Consider the following 24,920-nt stretch of genomic DNA (forward strand, 5'->3'; position numbering starts at 1 on the left):
TGGGGTGGGGTGGGGGGTGGGGAGGGGTGGGGAGTGGGATGGGGTGGGGAGTGGGATGGGGGGCTTGGCAGGGGATGCTCTCAGAAGAAGCAGCTACAATCACCAGATTACATACAGATGAGCCCCCTACCCCAAACCTACAACATTCCATCTAAAACAACCCTGCCCTGTGCCCTCGAGTGTCACTCAGCACACCACCTCGTCTGGAGCTCATTCAGACCCTAAACCTCTCCATAACCCACCAGGCTATGTGTTACTGTCATCCAGTCAACAGCATCAAACTGAAACACACACCTAAGAGCAGAGGAATTCTTATGAAGAGGAAAGGTTGGCAAGGCAGAGAGATCAGGTCCCAGTGGGGCACAGGAGAGAGACTGAAACCAAAATGGGAAGCCAACTAGAAATCCTGCAGAAAAGAGAGAGCTAGACATAGACATGAGCACGGTAGACATAGACATGAGCATGGTAGACATAGACATGAGCACGGTAGACATAGACATGAGCATGGTAGACGTAGACATGAGCACGGTAGACATAGACATGAGCACGGTAGACATAGACATGAACATGGTAGACATAGACATGAGCACGGTAGACGTAGACATGAGCATGGTAGCTTGCATGTGGAGTCCCAGTCCTTGGGAGCCTGGGGCAGGAAGACCATGGCTCAGGGCTAGCCTGGCCTATAAAGTCAGTCTCTATCCCCTCCCCACAAAGCAAGGGAAGGCAAAGGCAAATTTGAACCTGTATTAGAGTCAGTGAGATAGTCCATTGTGCCGTCTCCTACAAACTCCTCAGACTGCTGTGTCCACCACTACTCCAGAAATAATGTCACCTCGTTCTATGCCACTCCCAGTAAAGAGATATCTCACAACAAAATTTTGTAGAAAGCTACCAATGATGATTCTTTCCTTTTAATTAATTAATTTTTAATTTTATTTTTCTCTGTTTAGGTGTTTTGCCTCAATGAGTGTCTGTTTACTACATGTATGTCTGGTACCCATGGAGACCAGAAGGCATTGGATCCCCTTGTATTGCAGCTACTAAAGGTTGTAGCTATCATTGGTGATGGGAACTAAACCCCGTGCTCTTAATTGCTGAGCCATCTCTCCAACAGCTCCCACTCACCCCTACAGGTTCTCATGTAGAGATAGGCTGGCCTCAAACGCTCGAGTTTGAAATTTGTTAAGGATGCCCTTGAACTTCTAACCTCTTGCCTGTTTCTCCTCGGTGCTTAGAGTCAAGGCATGCACCACCACCTGGCTCTGGGGATCTGATTCAGGGCTTTACACATGCTAGGCAATCAATCTGCTGGCTGAGCTACACCCGTAGCCCTCCAGTGATAATTCCTTTACATCCAGGACTCAATGTAAGGGTGTTCCTGCTTGCCTAGTAACTGTGAGATAACACCTCGGCCCCCATTTCCCTGGTAAAAGCCACCGAGGCTTCACGGGTTAGCCTTGGCTGTCTTTCTCAAAGAAATAGCAACACTAGCTCTGAGCCCCATGATTCCCAAGCACAACCTGACCTGGTACCTCAGCTCCTCCCTCTGCTAACACTCTGTGTAGAAACGACGTTCCAGTGTTATCTGACATAAAGAATAAACTGGACAGGCAGCCATGGGAAGGCCGGGCAAGACTCCACAGCCCAGCTAGCATCTCCTGCTCCTGCTGCCTCCTCCAACCACATGGGGTACACACAAAATCCACATCCAGTTTTCAACTACACAACCTGTTCCACCTCCCCAGTCTCTGATGGAAATTCAGTCTTAAACCTAGGCCTGACGTCGCCACACTATGTTTTTTTTTTTTAAAGATTTATTTATTGTTATACATAAGTACACTGTAGTTGTCTTCAGACATGCCAGAATAGGGTGTCAGATCTCATTATGGGTGGTTGTGAGCCATCATGTGGTTGCCGGGATTTGAACTCAGGACCTTCGGAAGAGCAGTCAGTGCCCGCTGAGCCATCGTGCCAGCCGGTCACCACACTATGTACACAGCCAGTCTGCCCCTGCCTTCTCCATGGCCGCTCCACATTGGGAAGCAAAGAATTCTCAGACCCCTTGTTCAGGATGCCTTTAATACATATTAAACATTACACACGTGCACATGAACACACACACACAAGCCCACGAGTATCAGAAGAGAAATTAGGTCATCTGGAAGAGTTACAGTCAGTCATGAGCAACCACATGGATGCTGGGAACTGAATCCAGGTACTCTGCAAGGGCTTTTAGTGGCGAGCCATCTCTCCAGCTCGTCAGTAAAGGCATCCTTAAGGATCAAGCAGATTTGTAAACCGAGGTTGGTGGCTCCCACTTCTAATCCCAGCTAATTGAGAGGCTAAAACAGGAGAATTATGAGCTGTAGGCCAGCCTGGAACTGTGAGGCCCGCCTCATCTCTTAAGTAAACAGACAAATAAACAAGCAAACAATAAACTCAAGCACATTGTACAACTGGAACCAGCTTGACGATAACTTAATTCAAAGCCCTGATTTCACTGATGAGGAAGAAGAGAGGCGATGTGACCAATGTCTCAATGTTCTGTGTCCATGTGCATAATACACAGGATTCCGGCACTCAGGGCTTTGCACGGTCTCTCCCCACGGCCCCCCATGAGAGTTCTAGCTTTGCAACAAGCCCTATTCTGACCCCTCTTTCCCGTGCTTCATAGTTTGGAAATCTGCTGCTGAAACCCAGGTCAGAAACATTTCTGCTTGGCTCATCCTTTGCATGGAGCTGTGTGCTCATGGCCCTTGTGCCCACGGTTCCCACAGCTGGGGTCTACCTCACATGCAGAGGCTCCCTGCCACAAGGAGCCTTCTCCCCAGGGGCCAATGGAGACCCTACTTGGTGGCTTTGACCAACATGGGGCTGTCTCTCCTGAGGATACCTGATTTCAACCCCTAGCCTCCCTCCCTTAACCTGCCTCTCCCCGAAGCACTCCCTAGTCAATAGTGTCTCCAAATCCCTCCAAGTTGGCCACTCTTCCCTCATGTTCAGAGTTTGCCAGCCCCTCCTGTACAGCAGGAGCCCAGGCTTCCCCGCGTCTGTGCACACAGGCTGTGACACACCACCATCTCTAACTCCAGCTCACACACAGCTGCTTCTCCCAACCCAGCCCAGGCTTTGCCCCACACCCCTAAGTCAGTCATCCTCACCCCTCCTAATGCTGTGAGCCCTTAACACAGTTCCTCATGCTGTGGTGACCCCCAACCATAGCATTATTTTTGTTGCTACTTCATTACTGTAATTTTGCTATGGTTGTGACTCGTAAAGTAAATACCTGCCTTCCAACAGTCTTGGGCGACCTGTGGTAAAGGGCTCTTCAACCCCTCAGAGGATGGAGACCCAGAGGCTGGGGACCGCTGCTCCAAGTAATGTTCTTGCCTCCACCGAAACTCTTCTCTTAGCATGCCCACCTAAGTTTCTTTCTTTGTACACCTGATTCCAATTTCCTAATATCAAGTCAGCTCATGGAAAAGACCCAACTCTTCAACTACCTTTGAGGGAAACCCCTTTCCTGCAGCTTCTTAGAGCAGTCTTTAGCACAACACAAAGCATTTTTGCTCATAATATTATTATATCCTCTCTTCTTCCCAATGGAAATATTTTCATCATCATCATCATCATCACCACCACCACTACCAGCAGCAGCAGCTGTAGCATTGAGACAGAGGCTTGTTGTATAGTCCTGGCTGGCCTGGGACTTTCTACATAAACCAGCCTAGCCTCAAACTCACAGGGATCCACCTGCCTACGACTCTGGAGAGCTGGTATTAAAGACATGCACCACCATGCCCAGTCATTATTATTGTTATTATAACTATATCTCTCTTCCTCTTCCTTCTCCTCCTCCTTCTCCTCCTCCTCTTTTTTCTCTTCCCTCCTATCTTCTCTTACTGGGAGAGGTAGCACACACCTTTAATCCCAGGCAGAGGCAGGCAGATCTCTGAGTTCGAGCCTAGCCTAGTCTACAAAGTTAGTTCCTGGATGGCCAGGGCTACACAGAGAAACCTTGCTCTCAAAAACCAAAAGGAGCTGGACAGTGGTGGCACATGCCTTTAACCCCAGCACTTGGGAGGCAGAGGCAGGTGGATTTCTGAGTTCGAGGCCAGTCTGGTCTACAGAGTGAGTTCCAGGACAGCCAGAGCCCTGGAGACAGAACCCTGTCTCGAAAAGCAAAAAAAAAAAAAAAAAAAAAAAAAAAAAAAAAAAAAAAAAAAAAAAAAAAAGGAAAAACAAACAAACAAACAAAAGTAAAGGAATTGTCTTGCTAGTCTTCTGTAATCTATGCACGTGCCACCACAGAAGCTGCACTACAGCCCATTCCAATCCCCCGGGGCTATCAGAAACTGGGATTTGTCCTCCTCAGGGGTTCGTCATGACCTTTGTCCCATGAACTCCCTGGCAGGTAGATAAAGGCAACCCCTTCTCAGATATGAAGCAGAGTACACTTTTACACTCAGAAACACAGGTATGAGGGCTGGAGGGACGGTTTGGGGGCTGAGTGTTTACTGCTCTTGGTGAGGACGGAGGTCAGTTCCTACAGCCACATGTGGAAGCTCACAGGTGCCTATAACTCCAGGTCCAACCTTCAGAAGCTGTATGTATTTGCAAATACTCACACATAGTCACACACATACACATGTCATTAAAAATATGTTTTATTTTAATTTAATTATGTTGTAAATTTGTTGTTTTTTTGTTTGAGCCAGAGTCTCTCCAAAGAACATAAACTTTCATGAAGTATGTTTCTATCCATGGCAAAAACTTCTTGTATTGCTAAGACAATCATGATTTTTGTTCCATAATCACAAATTAAAGGACTTTTGGCTAGGAGTCAGTAAGAGGCATGGTGCTTTACTCCCCGATCCCGGCAGACTCCTGACAAGATGTCCTCCAAGTTCGGATCCCCGCTTTAAACACTTGTCTAGGAACTGAAAGGAACTTCAAAGGCCCCTTCAGTGGCTGCATGTGGCACACACCCTTAGGCCAGAGGCAGGTAGATGAGAATGAGTTCAAGATCAGCCTGGACTACATAGCAAGTTCCAGGCAAGCATAAGGAATTTCTGTCTCAAAAACAGACAAACAAAGAAAACCCCAGCCAAATACCACACACAAATGTATACATGTACATACACGTACACACATACACACTCAAGCAAACATACATACAAGCACCTCAATGAAAACTTTTGATCTAGATGAGGAAATCTCCCAGAGTGTCTTAAACATACAGGGCCTACACTAGACAGACAACGACAGTGTCTCTAGGTGAAGCAGGTGTCTTATCAAAATTAGACAACAAAATAAATAACAAAGCTGAGACTGGAGTCTGTGTCAGAGCTGCTAAGTTAATGTTCACATTGAGCTAAGGCACCATTCGTCTTTTCTAATTTTTACAATTACAGTGTTTATTTAATGTGTCTGTGTGTACATGAGCATGAATGACATGTGTGTGCATGAGCATGGATGACATGTGTGTGCAAGAGCACAGATGACATGTTGTACATGTGCACATGAGCACAGATGACATGTGTGTACATGAGCACAGATGATAAAGGATAACTTTTGAGAACCGGTTCTCTCCTTTCACCGTGTAGGTCCCAGGGTTTAAAACTCAGGCCTTCAGGCTTGACAGCAAGAGCTGATGCCATCTCTCACTTGTCTCCTTTTAAGTCAGTGGAGTTCTGACCACAGGCATACACACCATCATTGTTAGCACTGAAGAGGCAGAGGCAGGAGGAGCTCTGGGAACTGTGGCCTGCCTGGTTCCAGGTCAGCCAGGGCTAGACGGAGAGATCCTGTCAGGGGAGCGGAGGGAGGGGAGGGGAGAGGAGAGGAGCAAAGAGAAGCTAGGCTATGGTGGTGTGTGCTCCTTTAATCCCAGTACTAGGCAGGCAGAAGCAAGCGGATCTCTGTGAATTTGAGGCTAGTCTAGCCTACAAAGGGAGTTCCAGGACAGCCAGGGCTACACAGAGAAACCCTGTGTCAAAAAAAAAAAAAAAAGAGAGAAAGGGAAAAAGGAAGGAAGGATAGAAGGAAGGAAGGGAAGGAGGGAGGAGGAGGGAGGGAGAGAAGAAGGAAGGAAGGAGTCAGTGGAGGGTTGTCGGAGGCTGTAACATCAGAAGTCCATGATCGTCCTGCACACAGTGAGTTTGAAGTCAGCCTAGGATATATAAGACCTTTGGCTCAGTGATTAGGAACATACACTGCTCTCCTCCACACAGATGTCAAGTGTCTCACAACGACCTGTCACTGCAGCCTCGGGGGACCCAACACTCCTCTGGCTTCTGTACACACATATGCACATAATTTATAAATAAAAGTAAAATAAAATAAAAATAAAACCTGAAAACTCAATGGAGCAAGGTGAGTGCAGTGGCTCACAGCCTGAGTGCTAACACATGGAGGGAGGCTCAAGCAGACGGGAGTGTGAGCTAGAGACCAGCCTGGGCTACACAGTGAGTCTGAGCTCAGCCTGGGAAACAGAATAATAAACCTTTTAAACGCCAGTGGGACAATCACTCTCTCTGTGCATCTTCTTGAAAGTTCTAGGAACATATACTCTGGATCTTTGTCACTTAAAACAAGACATTCCCCTCTTGTTTTGAATGCAGAAGTCTCTGGCTGGCTCTATACCACACTGTTTCCCATTTCCCTTTCACAGGTAAATATCATATCGTGACAGTCATAACGGGCACCTTTTCAGAAATTAATTAATGGTCATCTAAAAATGTTCCCTAGTTGCAATCAGGTGCTCAGCTTAGAGCAATCAGCCCTTGACTAGCACACTCCTCTGAAGTTTCCTGGTCTCCTTTGTAATTACCATTATTACTGCAATCTCCATTTGGAAATTAACAAAACCTTCCCTGTTCAGTTTTTAAAAGATGGTGCTCATGACATTGGCATCTCTCAGGCTGATCCTTCACGTGCTGACATCCTTTACACTGCCCTAGGTACAAAAATTCTAATTTGTCCAGCATTCAACCTGGTGTCCTGTCTCACATCAGTCTCTCTTTGTGTTTTTATCTCCTATCTATTGGTTATACATGACGCACCCACCCCCACTCGCTGTCTAAGCCTTCAAGCGGTCCACCCTTCCACTGGAACACTCCAAATATTCTCTTTTGAAGCCTTGGTCTGCACTCCCCCAAAGGACAGTCATCCCCCACCCCTGCCGCCCCCAGCACTCTGCAGCAGACAGCATCCTGTCCAATCATCAGCTGACTGCTGCACAGCCTTGCCATGTTTTCACACACAGGTTAGATAGACTGACTATGCTCAGCTTCCTCAGACCCTCAAGCCTAGCTCTGACCCTCCCAGTTGGGACTGGATCTGGTCTGTCCTGGGGAGCTCCCTGGCGTCTTCTGCATGTTTCCCGGGGTGCTGAGGGGTGCTGAGGGCCTATCACCTCATCTCCGTCCTCCCTCACTTTTATAAGCCTGCCCTTTCAGGCCCTAAGGATGTGTGGATATGGTCACCATCGGCTCCTGAAACATGGCTGGTCTGAAGAAAGCCGAGGTGGGAAAGTAGAACTGGGTTTCAAACAGTATAAAAGGAGGATACAAAATATGCCGTTCAAATATTTATTGGATTAATGCTGAAGCGGTATTTTGGACGTGTTTAATTAAATAAGATTGTTATCACCCATTGCATCCTTTTCTTTTATCTTTTTAATGTGAGTAGTGAAAACCTTTAAAATACACACATTAATGTATGGCTTCCTTGATATCTCTAGTAGTCAGCTGTCACTACTTCGGATTCTACTGTTAGCATGTGCATGTGTGTGTGTGTGTGTTTAGCATGTGCAACTGTGTGTGCATGTGTGTGTGTGTGTGTGTGTGTGTGTGTGAGAGAGAGAGTGTGTCTGTACAGAATCAATGCCCTGCCCTGTGCTAGGGAAGCATTTCCCATCCCAGCCTATATTGATCCATATTTAATCCCCAATGCTCATCCAGATCCTCTTGTCTTTTTCACTCCTATTAAAAGGCTGCCCCACTAGCTCCACTGTCCCCGCTCCATTCCATGCCTAGAACTCTCTGAATCTACCACACTCAGTACTTTTTCTACCCATCATTTCTTCACTTATATCTTCTTTTCATTGCTAACATAGCTTTCACCCCTACACTCAAATTATAAATGCATTTCTGGGCCTTTTCTTCCTCAATTCTCAGAAAATGACATCTTTCTTAATTCTTAACTAATTGAAAAAATTTCCTGTGATTCCCAAAGAATGGAACTTTTTCATTGTCTGAACTGTAAGTTTTTCTTCTCTTCTTTTCTTTTCTCTTCCCTTCTCTTCTCTTTCTTTTCTTTTCTTCTCTTTTTAAAGATAGGGCTTTAAGTAACCCAGGCTAGCCTCCAACATAATATGTAGCTTTGGTTGACTCTGACCTCCTCATCTTAAGGCCTCTACCTCCTGGTTACAGGTGCCACAACACCCAGCTATCCCATTCAAGTGTGGATGACCACTAATTCCAACAGTGCCGCCCACCCATTCCTACCAGGAAAGCAGCTGTTCCTCTTCCCTTTAAGGACTGCTCTGCTCCCAGACTCTTTTCTGTAAAGGCCCCTGTTCCATCACACACAGCAGAGAACTGTCTTGCCCACGCCACGGCCTCCAAGACAGTCCATCCATAGACATGTCTCACCACCCTCAGTGACCATGTGCCCACATCCCCTGATTTTATGCCTAACATTTCAGTGACTCACACCTAGGAAGTAGGTGAGTGGTTGTCAAAGGGCTGGGACAGCTATACTGAAGGAGTCTCAGGCCAGGACCCCGCCCCTGTGGCCCTCCCCTTGGATGTTTCCTCTGAAGCCTCCTTCTTTACTGTTCTTGTAGCACCCATGGTGATATTACCATAGATCTTCCCAGGGTGGGGCATGACCTTCAGCACAGAGACTGTCTAAACTCCACGGTGAGGTCTCTTTGCCATTATAGTCCTAACAAAGCCCTTTCTCTATGCTCAGTAGCAGCACACACACACACACACACACACACACACACACACACCTCTCCTTCCCCCCTCTGGATTACATTTTTCTTAGATCAGGAGATGTGTTCTTCACTTTCTCTGTGTCTCCAGTCACCAATCGCCCTCAGTCCTGAAACCCCCTAGAGAATAACACTCCTAGTACTGAAACTCAGCCCCCCCAGGCGGCGGCTTCCTTTAGCTTTCTCCTAGTTCTCGAATGACAGAACTCTCTTCTTCCCTGCACACTTTTTTCAGTAACATTGCTCACTTTTCCTTCAGCCCAGCCCGACTTCCTCTTTCCACAAACAGTCCATGCCCTAGTCGCAATCTCCGGACCCCACCCCCCACCACAGGTCTAACTTCTTTCTCAGTATTTCTCTTCCACCCTTTTCCTCTCTGTCCATATATTTGGTTAATTTAATTGCCAGTGTTGGGTTTATTTCAGAAAAGAACCTCCATTATAAAGAGAAAGAACAGAAGGGCCCTGGAAGTGTGGGGATGAGGGTCGTTCTCCCATGCTAAGGACACACCCTCTCAGTTCCGTTCCACCTGTGTCCCTCCCACTTCCCTCCAGCCCTGAGCTTTCTTATGTGTGCCTGGTTTTGCCTCCTGTCCTGTGGCCTCTACAGCCTCTCTTCAGTATCCAGCCCTGCTCTCTTCCCTGTGTCTGAACTAGCCCTGTCCTTCCTTTTTAGGAACCTCCTGCTGGTTTCCATCCTCCAAGCTCTGCCCTGCCCTCTGGTCTTGAAGATCCTGTCTCCTATCCCTGGGAGCGCTCTTCTGCCTAAGGTCCTCCTAAGGAGATGCTGCTCTGACTTCCGATTCTCTTGGGCCAACCAGTTTGTAAAAGGAATTAACAGATGAATCCCCACAGCCAAAACGTCCAGAACCAAATTAAAAAATAGAAGGCAGGCTTCTTGACAGCCACTGGCGTCTGAGAGTGAGCCGCACTGAGGACAGTTTCACGACAGGGACTTGGCATCAGAAATTGCCTGTCCTAGCCAATGATTCGTGGACCCTCTTCTTGCCTCTGCTGTGGTCAGCCTCCAAATCCTTCAGGTCCTTCCAATCCCAACCCAAGTGCCATGAACTGTGTGGAGTAGAAGTGGGCTCATCCTAGTGTGAAGGAACTGTAAGCCCTCTACCCTTGCACGAGCTGTCTTTCTTAATTAGAACTCATCAGATCGCAGAAGCCTTGATCTCGGAACACTTGGCTCTGCCTGGCTAGGAAGCCGCTGTAGGGTAGATACCGGGGTCAGGACAAGAGGGCTTCAAGGGAATGGATTCTGATCAGGGTTCCGGGTTCGTTTTACTACACCTCTGTGGAGAAGGGATCCTCCCGGGGAGAGTCCAGGGCTCTTAAATGATGGCTCAGCTGAATTTTAGCAGGATTCTCAACTCCAAGTCTTTATGCCACACCCATACTCTGCCAGCCTTTAGCATCTCCAGTCCTGGCCAGCTCTGGTCCAGCACCCTACCTGGTTCTCCAATGTTTAGATCCATTTTAAAGGAGAATTAGAGAGTGACCTCCGCTAAGGTGAAGCCACAGGCTCACCAGGCCCTCTTTGTGCCCTGCATCCACAAAGCCCATGCCCCCCACGTACTAAACTGACAGTTGCCCCTAGCATGCTGTCACCCTAGGGTCCTGCTGGGGCCCTCAGGAACACAACCCTTGAGAGGAGAAAAACGAAGGGATTTTAGGCGAGGCTTGTGGACTGTAATGCCGAGAGAAGCAGGTCGGTGAGGCTTCAGACGCTCCGGGGCCAGAGCAGGGCTTTGGGACCTGGAGATGTTCCGGACTGAACACCTCGTACGATCTGGAGTCCGGCACTCCAGGGCTCCAAGCGGATGGCGGGAGTTTTGGACCGAACTCAGGTCTGGGACTTCCTGACCGTCACACCCGTGTTGGTCCCAGCACTTACCCGGCAGACTCGGGAAAGTCTCTGAGAAGTGCGGAGGCGGGGGCGGCGGGGGCTCAGTCACTTTCTCGCGCGCGGGCAGCAGCTCGTCCGCATCCAGCGCTCCGTCTGTGCGCCGGGCCGCGGGCTCCGGGTTGCTTCTCGAGGCGGTGGAGGCGGCGGCGGCGGCGGCGGCGGCAGCGAGCTCCGGGGGCCCGTAGTAGGCGTCGGGGGGCTCCGCGAAGCTGGGCAGCGCAGTGGTCAGCGCCACCATCGAGGGCACCGCCTGGCCCAGCCCCGCGCAGAAAGTGTTGCTCAAGCGGCCGGCGAACGAGGCGAGCGGGGCGAGCGGCGGCAGACCGGCGGGCAGCGGCGCGGGGGCCAGCGCCTGCGGCAGCACGAGCGGCCGGTAGGGCATGAACATGGGGTAGCCGGTGTAGAGCAGGTGGCCGGAGCGCGGCGGCGGCGGCCCGATGAGCGAGTCGATGGAGAAGGCGGCGCCGGGGCCGCCGCTGCTCCCGCCGCTGCCCCCGGGGGCGCCGCCGCCCGCCGCTCTCTGCATGGCGCTGCCCGGGCCCCGCCGTGCGCCCCGCGCGGACACGCGGGGCTCGCTGCGGGCGCGCGGGCCGAGGTGGCGGCGGGGCGCGGGCTCGGCGCGGTGTGGCTCCGGCGCCGCGCTCCCTCGCTCATAAGGAGGGAGGGGGCGGGCGGGCGGGCTGGGGGTGTCGCCCTCCGGACTCATCCATCTTCCTCAAATTACGCTTCACTTGCTCCCTCCGCCCGCCGCCGCGCCCGGCTCCCGCGCCCCGCGCCCCGCGCCTTTTCAGTGGCCCGACCGGCCCGGGACCCCGCCCGCCCCCCGCGGCCCAACCAACTATTATTAATGCAGATTGATGAGGCCGGACCCGCCGCTTTGTGAAAGTTTGCGGCGGGCGGGGAGGCGGCGGCGGCAGCTGGCCAGGTCCCCTCCCCGCGCCCGGACCTGCTCCCGGCTCAGCCCACGCGGCCCGGGCTCGGCGCGGCTCGAAGGGCGAGAGGAGCGCGGCAGGGCAGGGTGGGGGTGCGCGGGACGTCGAGAGCGACTCGGGGCGCACCGAGTGGCGATCCCTAGGAGCCCGGACACGGCGCGGGGCAGCAGGGGGCGCGCTCTCCTCCCAGGGCCCCGTGCGCGCCCGGGGCCACTCGTGGGCGACCGCTTTCCTACAATCTTCCGGGTCCCTTCGCACTCTGCCCGGGACTCGATTCTCAAGGCACTGGCTCTCGCTTCTTCTCCCTCATTTCTCCTCCATCTCCAACTTCTCGCTTCTGTGGGAATTCCTGGGTGCCCACACAGGACCAAGTGCTTACACTTTCCCCTCCTTCACGTTCACCCCCTCCCTCCCACCCTTCCCATTCTTTTTCTTCCTCTCACTCTTTCCTGTCTTTTAGCCTCCTTTTAAATTCCTATTCCTCTCTTTTTGATTCTCTATCCGTCTATTTTCTCATTCCCTGCTCTCTCTCTCCCTCCACCTCTCTCTCTCTCTCTCTCTCTCTCTCTCTCTCTCTCTCTCTCTCTCTCTCTCTCTCTCTCTCTCTCTCTCTCTCTCCTCTCTCTCTCTCTCGCCATTAATTTCCCTGATTGGCTCCCTAGCTCCAGTGCGTCTGATGAGCCCTATTCATTCTCAGGCCTGACACTCTCGACCTGCCCTGGCTGATTGCTGGGGGCTGGCCCCAGGAGCGCTGATGAGCCCCAAGGGTCAGCAGCGCTAATTATCTGCTAATTGCAGATGACTCTGCTCACCTCCCCCATTCTGCCTTGACTGTCCCCCTCCTCTGATTCCCAGCAGCAGACTTGTCGTTCTAGAGGCAAAAGTCACTGGCTTTTGGCTGCGTAAGCACCTCAGGTCAGAGAGGGAGAACAAGATAAGCAAGAAGAGGGGCTCAAAGTTGCAAATGGAGAGCAAGCTTGGCCAGCAAAAGTGCAGCCTTTGGACTGGGGAACTATTCGGGTGCGATCAGGAAGACCCTATCAGTTAAAAGGAGCAAAGTCAGACAGATTCAACAGGATATAGTTTAGGAATGCAAATGGTCCTACTTAGATACAGAGGAAAACCTACAGAACGCTCATAGAGGACAGAGCTGGGCTGAAGGGGATACTGGGCTCTGACATTTGTCCCAGGCAGAAGGATCATATTAGCTTGTGAGCAGAGCTATTGTCACAATGATGCCAGCAGGGTAGCACCAAGATAGGATTAAGTAAGATAAGGTTTGAGCTGTTTTTGTGGTAGCTCCTGTTGATGTTCAGAAGCAGGAAGATCAGAAATTGAAGACCATCTTCAGCTACATAGGGAGTTCTAGGCCAGTCTGAACCTGAGACCAGGCCAGCCAGGGGTACACAGTGAGACCCTCTGAGTGGGAGGAGAGGAGGGGGATCCTGCCTTCAGAATTCATCAGAGAGGTGAAAAGAAGATGGTGCCATGTCTGTGCAGTCCTGGTATACTTTGGGCTCTCCATGCTTCCAGTGAACACAAGAGCCTAGACTGGGGAGATGCCTAGACTTAGGGAAAGCACAGGTGCGGTGCATTAGCCTAGGTCTGGGAACTCCTGCTTAAATAAACAACTAGAGCTCATCTTTGGCTAAAGATAGTCTTCCGAGCAACCTATGTTAAGTCAGCCAAGCCTTCCATGGTACTGATAATGAAGACCAGATTTCAAAAGTGTATTGTACTTAAGAAGGGAGAGGTCAAGTACTCGGTTTGATGGCTTTACAGTGTTGGATACATAATAGAGGCTTATTGACTTGATGAATTATGGAGGGAACTTTGATCTTCAATTACTGCAATTAAAGCTGTATGAACAGCTTCCGCACCAATCAAATAACACATGGAGAAGAGCCATTTTTAAAAGTAATTGCATTCATTTTTTGCATAGGTAATAACATCACATGGAACAAAATTTCAAAAGCTCAAAAGGATATATGTTGAAATATCTCTGTCCCAAAGTTCTGCTAGTGCATGCACACTTAAACAAGCCTACCACTCTCTGTGGCACAAAATGGATCGTGCACTCTCACAGTCTCAAGGGTAAAGACCTTCTGATCTCAAAAATGTATGTCATCTACTTCAAGCCAAGAGTGTATTGTCCAGCACTAATACTCAGAGCAGTAGACGTTCTGCTGAAGCTAGCGAAGAGGTGGACGTTTACATTTTGGTACCAATAAATCCCAGCATGCAAGTCACTCACAAGTGTGTGCCAGATACTGAGCTCTGTAACCCGTTCATATCTTCAGTCCGCCCCTGGCCTTGCTGGGCTCATAAGAGTGCTTCTTTCCGTCTTTGATATTCAGTATCTAGTATCACATGTTGGGGGTAACTGCTGCAGCCCACACTCTATCCCTGCCCTTTCATTTGGGGTGAAACTCAGACCACATTGTAAGTGGGGGAGCATAGTCGGGATTTAAAAAGAGTTGGAAGACGTCCTGCTCCTCTCTGAGCCACACGGCCATGGTTTCCGTTTGACTTCTCTGTGTTTAGAGAGGAAGCATATTATTTAATCTGACTAATTGAGAAGCAAGGATATCATGAATCCCAGGCTCCCTCCTTCTAAATGAGTTTTCCTGCAGGGAACAAAGCAAGGACATACCTGCCCAATCAGAAGAGACCCACCTCCCTGTCAGCAACACTTTAGGATCAAGGACAGATGCCTTTACCCTCAAACCCATCACATCTGAACAAGCAGAAATGGTCTGAATCCCTGAACATCTAGTACCGGGTCTTTCCTAAAATGGGGCCAGGGAGATAGAGTAACGAACGGTTCCACCCTTAAAGAGCACTCTGGCTGCTCTTCTAGAGGACATGGCAGCTCTCAATCTTCTGTAATTCAGTTTCAGGGAATCTGAAACCCTCTTCTGACCTCTCTGGGCACCAGGCATGCACATGGTATACATATCTAAAATTATTGAAAATAAATAAAATAAAATGAAACTGTACGTGTACTCTGAGTTGCCCCACTCTTGTGGTACATAGCCTTGGGAAATGCTCCTACACAGGAATTATTTTAATTTTGTTTTCATGTCTTTGTTGGAGAGTCTTAAATATATTGTTTACTTATCTGTTCTAAAAAGAAGTACAGAGCCTCACTATGTGACCTGGCTAGCCTAGTTCTTGTATATAGACCAGTAAACCAGACCAGTTTCAAACTCATAGAGAATCCCCCCATAGGTATGCTCCTCTACAACTGGATAAAGCATTTGATCTACCCGTTTTGCTTGTTCCTATGTCAGGCCTCATCTTCTGGCCTCTCCTTCATGCGCTGGCAGTTACATCTAGACACAAAGAATGAGCAAAGTGTTCTAAAGCCAACAGGTCCATGTCTCTGACTCATTCAGGCTGGAGTACCCTCCCACCCTGGGTCTCTTCGGCTTCTGTCCGCGGGTACCCTCTGCTGGCACTAGAACGCAACTACAGTTACACGAGGGAGGCATGGAGTGCCGCAGCGCCCCCTGGCGTTAGTCAGGAGAGATGCCAAGGGCAAAGGAACTGGAATCAGGCAAGAGGTCCTAGCTTCAGAGTGCTTCTTACTCCACTGTGAGAGGTCCAGCATGGGGATTGTACACGAAAGTCTACTGTGCACGCATGTAGGCATGTGCAACTTTATTGTGGCAGGATTCTCAAACTCGGTGTATCTGTTGTGTTGAATGAGTGTGGTGTGTGTGAGCCCACCCGTTCACAGGCACGTAGGTTGGTAGTAGGGAGGTCCGCGCCTCCAGTGCAGGGCGGAGTCCTCACGGAGGCGTGAAATTGGTTTGGAGCAAACACATTATGGAAAGCAATTACCAGGGAGAGGTTCTGGGCCCGCGGGACCATCAGCCAGGAGGCTGGGGAGGAAGCTCCCTGGCTTGCAAGTGTCTGGATATCTAACCCCAGGAAGAGCCTTTCCAATGCTCTTTCCTTAAGGGGCAAGGCATGATGGTAGGCACCCTTCGTACCACCTTCCTTGTCTTCCCTTCTTGGCTCCTTGAAAAAGAGTCTCACACCCAGTATTCCTCAGATATGGCGCCTCTAAGGTGCACTCTCACCCTCCACGTGGACTTCGCTCTTTGTATTCTAACCAGCTCACATGTGTTCTGCGATAGCCGTGGGGCTGTATTGATAATTCTCTGAGAGCAGGACCGTGTCTCACAGCCTTAAATTTGTTACCTTAATCCTAGTGGTCAGGGAGCACAAAATGAACTGTGTGGAAGAGAAAGAACAGACGCACACGCAGAACCCACCAACAGGATGCATAGAAAGTTGCGCCCCAAGCCGGGCTGTGGTGGCACACGCCTTTAAACCCAGCACTTGGGAGGCAGAGGCAGGCAGATTTCTGAGTTCGAGGCCAGTCTTGTCTACAGAGTGAGTTCCAGGAAACCCTGTCTTGAAAAAACAAACAAACAAACAAACAAAAAAACAAAAACAAAAAAGGATCCTCTTGAAAGGGTTTCAAATTCATGCACTTCATCTGGCCTTTGAACACACCTTCTTTGAACATGTCTGACAGGTTAATCTGTCTAACACAGACCTCTCCAGCTTCCTTACCTTAATAATTAGAACCTCTACCCACCTAGTTGTTCAAGCAAAAAACAAACAAAACCGTGAGGCACCTTGGGCCAGTCCAGCATGTAGTAGTCCATCAGCAAGAACTCTCCATCCGCCCCCAAAATTCCAAGGCTAGTCTCCCCATATTCCCCTTTCATCTCTGGATGGCTGCTGTGGCCTCCAACCAACCTTGTGGATTCTCTATGCTTCTCCTCCTCTAGGAGCCAGGCAGCCTGAGGGACACAGGCCCAGTTACTCGTCCATCTCTCCTCCCATTCTCCTTACTTGCTGGCCCTGCCTTGTCACCCAGATCTCAGGTTAAATGCCAACCTCCTCAAAGAGGTTTCCCTGTCATCAAATCCAAAATAACTCTGTGTTGCTGTCGAATCACTGTTCGCATCTGTCTTTGTGGGTGGCCTTTTCTTGTGTGCCTAGTGTTTTCAGCAGAGTAGTAGGGAACAGAGGGTGTCCCCCAAAGTTCTGTACTTGCCCAGCCTAGAGCACAGGAGGTAGGTTCGGGTAAATAAATGAAAGTAGGACATCCTCCAGAACTCCTCACCTCAGGGCTAAGACAGCACCTCCAGAGAGACCCACCCCGGACGGCAGTGCGTCTTCTGCAGCGGATTCCCTGGACCTCTGGATCTTCTGACCCCAACCTTTACCCTTGTGAGGTGCAGGCCTACGGGGGACCAGACAGCCTACGGGGACCAGACAGCTGCGCTTTTCCACAGCTAAGGGTGCAGAAAAACCCTGGGCCTTCTGGTCGCACCAGAGGCCTCTCGCCAGTCCTTACACTTGAAGCCCAAGCTGGCTGGTCTGTCCAAAGTTATGGTAAAGCCAAGTTCGGAGGCCAGTCTACCCAATTCCAGTCCACTTGCCTCTATGGCCTTCTTGCCTCCCCTCCAAGCCCCACCCCATATAGTCTGGCTGCCTGTAGCTGGCTGAAAAGTGCTCCAAATCCTGGGAACTTGGGTGAAGGGACCCTTGACATCACAGCCCACAGCCCACTTGCTTGGTACTCTGCAGCTGGGTTCCCACTCCCCCTGCCTGCACCCCGCCCCCAGCCCCAGCTCGCTGCTGGCTGCCCTGACCTCCAGCTTGTAGGATCCTGGTACAGCAGCATGAGCAGTGCTGCTCCAGCTCTATCATTTTACAGACAAGGAAGCTTGAGTCTAGGGAGGAGACTTTTGTTCCACAACAAGCTAATGGCAAAGCTGAGGGTAAAACCCAGATCTGGTGCCGGCTCCACTCTCTTGCCACCACAAAGCTACATTTAAAGAAGCGAATTAAAGGGGCTGAAATAAATGATGGTTTGGAAGTTAAGAGCACTGACTGCTCTTTCTAAGGACCTAGGTTCAGTTCCCAGATCTGGCATGGCAGCTCACAACCATGTGTAACTCTTGTTCCAGGTGATTCTGCTCTCTCTTCTACCCTCCAAGGGAACCAGGCTTGACAGTAGCACACACATCTATTCAGGTAAAACACCCTTATATAGAAAAATTAATAAAGCAGATTAAAAAGAACAAGAGCCAGATGTGCACCTAGTGATGGTAGTGTCCTGACCCATAGATGACATGAACAGTGGGTAAAAATGGTTGTGTTCCTAACCCTGGGCCTCTGGTACTCACCCAAGCTGTGGTTACTGTACCATATCCACGAGCCCTGTCCCAGGGGCTTCCCATCTCTAGCCCCTGACCACCAGCTTCCCTTTACACACACCTCCGCCTTGCCTACCCTCCAGGCCACCTATTCTGACAAGCTCTCACTCCGGAGGCTATCAACCATTACATGTGAGGAGAGAGGCAGGCTGACCTGGGACTTGCCGCTGGATACTGAAGGGAGAGGTGAGCCAGACAGTGGTGGCACACACCTTTAATCCCAGCACTTTGGGAGGCAGAGGCAGGCGGATTTCTGAGTTCGAGGCCAGCCTGGTCTACAGAGTGAGTTCCAGGACAGCCAGGGCTACACAGAGAAACTCTGTCTCAAAAAAAAAACTAAAAAGAAAAAGAGAAAAGAAAAGAAAATGAAAGGAAAGAAAAGAAGAGAAAAAGAGAAAAGGGAGAGGCGAGGCAGCTGGCACAGGGCTGACCTAGCCTGACTCTATGTGAGGGAGCCACAGTAAGGCAAATGGAGGCTTGTTGGAGACAGTACCAAATCACACAAACTGTAGACTTTTTTTTTTTCTTTAAAGTCAAAATCTCTGGAGAGTGGCCTCTACCTCCCAAAAGCTAACACCTGCACCATTGCTCTGGGCATTTCCGATGCACACATAGGTTTGCACAGGTGCCCTCTCTGCATCACTACCAACTGGATGCTGATCTGGCCTCTTCTCTCAAGTGTGGATCAAGGCATCCACTCCTGACTTGAAGATGGACCCGCCTTGAGTCATTCATTGCTGAGAGGTGCCCCTTGACCGGAGGGTCTACTTTGTTCACAGGGCAGCACACCTGGAAGGAAAGGCGGGCACCAAGGAACTCCTGTAGCCCTGGAAGCAGCTGGTTCAGACCAGAACCATCCTCCAACCCTCCTAACTCCTGCTAACCTCCTGCCTACCACCACCCACCACCCAGGACAGTGGCTGCATCCAGAAACCAGAGCTCACCTAGTAAAGCAGGTCCTCAAAGTCCAGCTGCAGGTAGCGGAGCATGCGCGGTGGCAGGGGAAGGCGTGGTAGCGCGTGGGGCAGGCAGCCCTCCAGGTGACCGCGGAGCGCACATCTGCACAGATGCTGCAGCGACCTGGGCTGCCTCACCAAGGCAAAGAGGGAGGAGTAGAATCCATGGTGCTTCTGGACACAGGAAGAGAGGACTCGGTGAGGACAGCCTTGGGAAGCCACCGCCACCCACTTTCAGAACTCACTCCATCGGTGTACTTTTCTAGACAGGAGCGGGTTGTTGAGTAATTCTATAGAGGACTGACATGGCTGCCCCACAAGGAATACTGTCTCTCGGGGCCAGGCTGAGTGGTGCGCTCAGTGTCCTGGACGCTGACCTGTAGAATCTCAGGCGGCACTAAGCCCTTGGCCTCCTCAGGAAGCTGAACTACACAGTATGTGTTCATCAGGACCTCGATGGTCCGTGGGGACATGCACCAGCGATCCAGCACCTGCAAGAGAAAGCGATTTGTTAGACAATCCTGAGAGGCCATGTGGGATGACTGGATGACTTGAGCAGCAGCCTTCTCCCCCAAATACACTGCAGATCCAACAGCTGATATGTATGAGACCTCATTTGAAAATAAGGTTTTATTTACTTGATTCTGTTTTGTATTTTTATTTGCTTAAGTATTTTTAAAGATTTTTAATTTAAATTTATTTATGTATATGAGAGTTTGCTTGTATTTGTATGTCTGTGCATCACATATGCACAGTGCCCATGGAAGCCAGAAGAGGGTGTTAGATTCTCTGGAACTGGAATTAGAGATGGTTATGAGATGGTTTTGAGCCCCAGCACCCACACTGCTATGGTCCTCTGGAACCCAGGTCTGAAAGAATATCAAGTCTTTTAAACTCCCAAGCCATCTCTCCAGCCTCTCTCAATAAATAAAGAGGACCTCAAACACACAGAGATCAACCTGCCTTTGCCTCCCAAGCACTGGGTTTAAAGATGTATCTATGTGTCTGTGTGTGTATACTAGTTTGTGGGTACTGAAGAGGCCAGGAGAGGGAGTCAGATCCCATGGAGCCAGATTTGCAGGCTGCTGTGGGTGTGAGCCACTGCTGTAGGGGACCTTTAATACATACAAGCATAAAATCTGGGATCACAGGTATGCATCGTCATGCTCAGTCTGGAAGCAGGATGCTTGCAGACTCAGCCAAGTCGACAGTCATTAGGACGGTCTCTATCCAACCTTTATATTGTCATATAAAGGACAGGGCTTAGGTATAGCTTAGTAATTTGCCTAAGACCCTGGTTCAACCTCTAGTACCACATGAGTCAGATGGAATGCCCATAATCCTACTAATCAAGAGCAGAAAGTAGGAAGATCAAAAGTTCAATGCCATCCTTAGATATATCTCAAGTTTGGGTCCTGTCAAAGCAAACAATGTCAAAGTGATTCCTTGGGCACAAGCCAAGGTACCAGGTAGTCTCTGAAGCTGGAAAGAGATATGGGGCACCGTCCCAGAAGGAAACCACCAGGCTTGCAGCACCTCTCCCTAGCTCCAGGCTCCTACACTGGGAGGGGAAGGCTCGGTGGCTGTAAGCATCTCAGTTGGTAGTAGTTGGTAGTAGTTGGTAGTAGTTGGTAGTAGTTGGTAGTAGTAACCTGAAAATCAACAACTGTGTCCAGTGTTCACACGGCTTGTGCCAGATCCTTTTCCTAGCCCTTCGCAGGCACAGACCCTTAATCCTTATCTCTACCAGATATGGACTTTGATTGGATTCAACTTGTGAGAGAAGCCGAGGCACAATGAAGGTAAGAACCTTCCCGTTCTAGCAGGCATGCTTGGCTCAGCAGCTCCTCCATCCCTCCTACTACACTAACTGCCCTCCCACTCCACGCCAGGGCTCCTAAGAGGATTAAAAAAAGATCAGAGCTGAGGCTAAGGATACAGCTCATCTGGTAGAACTTGCCTAGCATACTTGATGTCTTTGATCCCATTGTAAGTGCCACAAAAACTCAGGACGGATCTCAGGTCAGTCTTCATAGCTTGTCTGGGCTATGAGACCTTTATGAGACCCTTCCTCCCTGGAAGGGTGCCTCAGTGGGTAAGAGCACTTGCTACTCTTGAAGAGGATCCATCATGTACATGTCGGCTCACAACCATTGTAATTACAGTTCCAAGGAATCCACTGCCCTCTCTGGCTTCTGTAGACACCAGGAATGTATGTACTGTGCAGATAGACCTGAAGGCAAAATGTCCATACACAAAAGAATGTTTTAAGTTAAAAAAAAAAAAATTAGACATGTCTTTAATCCCAGCACTCAGAGGCAACGGAACTGCTATATTGCTGTCTCCTGGGGAGCATCTCCACGCGTGACCTGCACCTATGCTACCATAGGCACCACTGCACACACCAGGAATGTGAGAAACCCTGGTACCCAGGAGAATGCCAGGGACTCCTGAAGCCAGAACTTCTGTGCCCTGTCTCTGAGCAGTGCTTATCGGAGCTGTGTCAGCCTGGTAGTCTGCCAGGGACATGGCATTACATTACATCTCTGCTGGAAATGCCTGTTCTGTTCCTTCCCTTTCTCCAGGGAGTCCCCATGCTAAGTTCCATCTCTAGGCAGCCCAGGCAGTGCTTTATTACCTGACAGCTCTTTATATTTATATTATTTTTATGTCAGGAGTGGTTCCTGACAACTTAGCAAGAGCTTTCTCATGCATCAGCTTCATTCTAGAACACTAGCCAATACATGCTGAGCACTATGCATAGGCCACAGCCTGTTCTAAGTTACACATGTGCATTGTACTTCCTACACTAACCCTAGGATGTAGGGAACCCTGTTTTACAAATGAGGATGCATGCACAGGAAGGTTAAGCAATTTACACACGCAGGTGCCCTGTATCAGAGCCTAATCTTTTCTTTTCTCTTTTGCTTTTTACTTTTGTTTTCCAGACGGGGTTCCTCTGTATAGCCCTGACTATCCTGGAGCTCACTCTGTAGAGCAGGATGGCCTCGAACTCAGACATCCTCCTGCCAATGCCTCCCCAGTGCTGGGATTAAAGGCGTGCACCACCACTGCAAGAAAGAGCCTACTCTTCATGGACCCCAGGCTTGCAGGCTATAGTCAGGCTCAACAGCCCGGTGGTGTCCACTGTCTGGTAGGCACTGGGCCTCTCTGTGATGCTACAACCTCCATCTTCTTCAGCAGAGGCTACAGGCCATGCTAAGAACTTGGGAGCCAAAGAATTTCAGAGGCTCCCTTACAGCCAGCCACAGGAACAAGCGTCAAAGTCCGACCCCCATCTGGCCTCTCCAGCATCAAGCCCAATGCATCAGGTTTCTGGAGAACTGCAGAGGCTGGCTTGCCTGGTACATTGAGTGAGTCTTGGAGTGGTCCTTGCTGGGAGGGTGGGACTCTCACCAAGGCTAGAGGGGTTGAGATTGTGAGAAAGGGACAAACAGTGTCTTTCACTCTGACCCTTCTCCCCAAGACAGCTAAAGGTCAGAGCTGGCTGGCTCAGGGGCAGAGGTGTTCTGGGATGTCTATCTGCTGTACCAGGTTCTCTTCCTGCCCTGCCTGGCGGGGAAATCATTAGCTGTCAGTACTGCAGTCAGATTACAGGGAATTGCTCGTCTCCTAATTATCTGGTGTTAATAGGAGATTAATTAGTGTTAATTGTTGATTTTCTTGTATTTTCCCAAAGGGGAGACCAATCTGCCGAACTCTCGGGCTGTTTAATTATTTGGTCTTGCTTAGGAATCCAGACAGATGTTGCTACGTTTGTGAGCAAAGGGGAGAGGCAGGGACAACAGGGATGGCTGGGGGAGGGGGGCTGGGCTAGCAGGGACCTGCCCAGAGCCATTACCCTTCCAGAAGGCCAATTTAGCTTTGACATATCCCCTCGGAGAACAACTGTCCCCACTTCAGGCCCAGGAGCCTCTGTGTTATAATGCTATATAATAGAGCTCAACTCAGTGCGGGGCAAGGCCGTCCCAGGACACCCTAGTCCAGCATCTCAAGGAGAATTCACGTCGGGGAACTTAATATAAGACTGAAACTGGAAGATGACAGTCAAAACTGTTTTCAGAAGGTAGTGAGCAGCTAGCGGAGGTGGGGAGCTGGGGGTTCTACACTTTCAGAAAGCAGGGTTGTATCCCTTTGCAGATGCTCAGAGCCGTTGAGCCTTAGGGAGTAGATTCAAGCCCCGCCTTCGGGGAGGCCTGCCCATGTCCAGTGCAGATCTCTTCAAGCTCTGCCTTCCTCAGCTCAGGGCCTGAAGAAGGCCCCCCGAGCCCTCACTGCTGCCCTCATTGGTCCTGGCTCTTCTCACTGCTGCCCTCATTGGTCCTGGCTCTTCTCACTGCTGCCCTCGTTGGTCCTGGCTCTTCTGTCCATCTGACCCACTACCCTGAGTGTGCACTTCCCTCACACACAAACCTGTTTACATGCACTTGTTGCTGCTGTATCCCTCCCTCACTTTTGATTACTTGTTGCATGAAAGATGAAGCCCGTCTATCTGTTCAAATGCTCCAAGCTGCTTTGAGATGCAAACCAGACACAGGCGCTTGCCTTCCCCCTGCCCCATGGCTCCTGTACCTTGGGCAGTGCCCCTGGCCAGACTCGGACAGCACCGTGATTGAGTAGATCTCGAACTATGTTCTCAGGGCTGGGAGCCAGCGCTGTAGTTGGACCAAGCAGAGCACAGTGCAGAGGTGTGTGTCCCCCATAGTCCATGGCATTAGCGCTGACACCACAGGACAGGAGCAGCTGTACAACAGCTGAGTGACCATGGCGGCAGGCCAGATGCAGGGGCCGCTGCTTGTCCTGGTTGGCCGCATCAGCGTCTGCTCCCACCGACAGCAGCAAGTGGCACAGCTGAAAACAACGGTTGGTGGTGGCCTCGGCATCCTTTGGGGATTGACAGCGGGCATCACAGGCGGCCAGCAGTGGCGTCCAACCTTCAGAATTGCGGACGTCGGGGCATGCACCCCATTTCAAAAGCAGATATGCTAGTTCCACATGGCCAAGCCGGGCAGCTATGTGCAAAAGGGTCTCTTCTTCATCTTCAGACCGACCATCCACTTGTGCTCCAAACTTCAGGAGCAACTCTACACACCTAATCAAGGAGAGGCAGTAGATGAGAACACAGAGCCACAGCACAACATGGCTGCTGGGCTGAACACAGCGAGCACTGAGGACTCTGCGACCTCATGGCCCTACACCCTCCTGCTATCTGGGCTTTCCCATAAACACAGGGCAGAATTAACAATGGATCCCCTGTGCTTATTCTCAAACTACTGCTGAGTTCAGATGATCGATCCTCTTGCCTCTGCCTCCAAAGTTCTGGGATTATAGGCACCAGCCATTACAGCCCAAGGTGACAGCTTTCTGGGCTTTGTTTTAAAAGATTTTTGTTATTTTTAAAATCTCTCTCTCTCTCTCTCTCTCTCTCTCTCTCTCTCTCTCTCTCTCTCTCTCTCTCTCTCTCTGTGTGTGTGTGTGTGTGTGTGTCTATGTGCTCAGAGGCATTAGATCCCTGAAGCTGGAGTTAGAGGTGGTTGATGTGGGTGCTGAGACCTGAACTCTGTTCTGTAAGAGCAGTGTGTGCTCTTAACTGCTGAGCCACCTCTTCAGCCCCAACACAGTGACCTTAAAAACAGAAGGGCTAGAGTTAGGAGCACTGGCTGCTTTTCCAGAGCACCCAGGTTCAAAACGCAGCAACATTATCATGGTTTACAAACATCCAAATTCCAGTTCCTATAGCCTTTTCTGACCTTCCTTAAGAATGGGATGCATACAATACACACACACACAGAGAGAGAGAGAGAGAGAAAGAGAGAGAGAGAGAGAGAGAGAGAGAGAGAGAGAG

The 24,920-nt window shown here is 50.1% G+C and overlaps 2 protein-coding genes across 6 annotated transcripts in view; both read right to left on the minus strand.

Moving 5' to 3' along the window:
* Gbx1 (gastrulation brain homeobox 1) overlaps window positions 1-12,013 on the minus strand; it is a 25,125-nt gene extending 13,112 nt beyond the window's left edge. The window contains exon 1 of one of the 2 annotated variants that reach the window (XM_031380171.1): window positions 10,910-12,013. In XM_031380171.1, coding sequence (XP_031236031.1) covers window positions 10,910-11,627 — 718 coding nt within the window. In that variant the 5' untranslated portion in view covers window positions 11,628-12,013. The remainder of the gene's footprint in view (window positions 1-10,909) is intronic. The other variant, XM_031380170.1, reaches the window with a different exon arrangement.
* Window positions 12,014-13,759: 1,746 nt separating this feature from the next.
* Asb10 (ankyrin repeat and SOCS box containing 10) overlaps window positions 13,760-24,920 on the minus strand; it is a 14,717-nt gene continuing 3,556 nt past the window's right edge. For 3 of the 4 annotated variants that reach the window (XM_031380176.1, XM_031380175.1, XM_031380172.1), the window contains 4 exons: window positions 23,648-24,167; window positions 19,432-19,545; window positions 19,043-19,228; window positions 18,417-18,887 (listed from right to left, as the gene is read on the minus strand). In XM_031380176.1, coding sequence (XP_031236036.1) covers window positions 19,043-19,228; window positions 19,432-19,545; window positions 23,648-24,167 — 820 coding nt within the window. In that variant the 3' untranslated portion in view covers window positions 18,417-18,887. Of the gene's footprint in view, window positions 14,813-18,416; window positions 18,888-19,042; window positions 19,229-19,431; window positions 19,546-23,647; window positions 24,168-24,920 lie in introns of those variants that run through there. The other variant, XM_031380173.1, reaches the window with a different exon arrangement.

This window comes from Mastomys coucha, unplaced genomic scaffold (assembly GCF_008632895.1).
Source record: "Mastomys coucha isolate ucsf_1 unplaced genomic scaffold, UCSF_Mcou_1 pScaffold19, whole genome shotgun sequence".
Taxonomy (NCBI): Eukaryota; Metazoa; Chordata; class Mammalia; order Rodentia; family Muridae; genus Mastomys; species Mastomys coucha.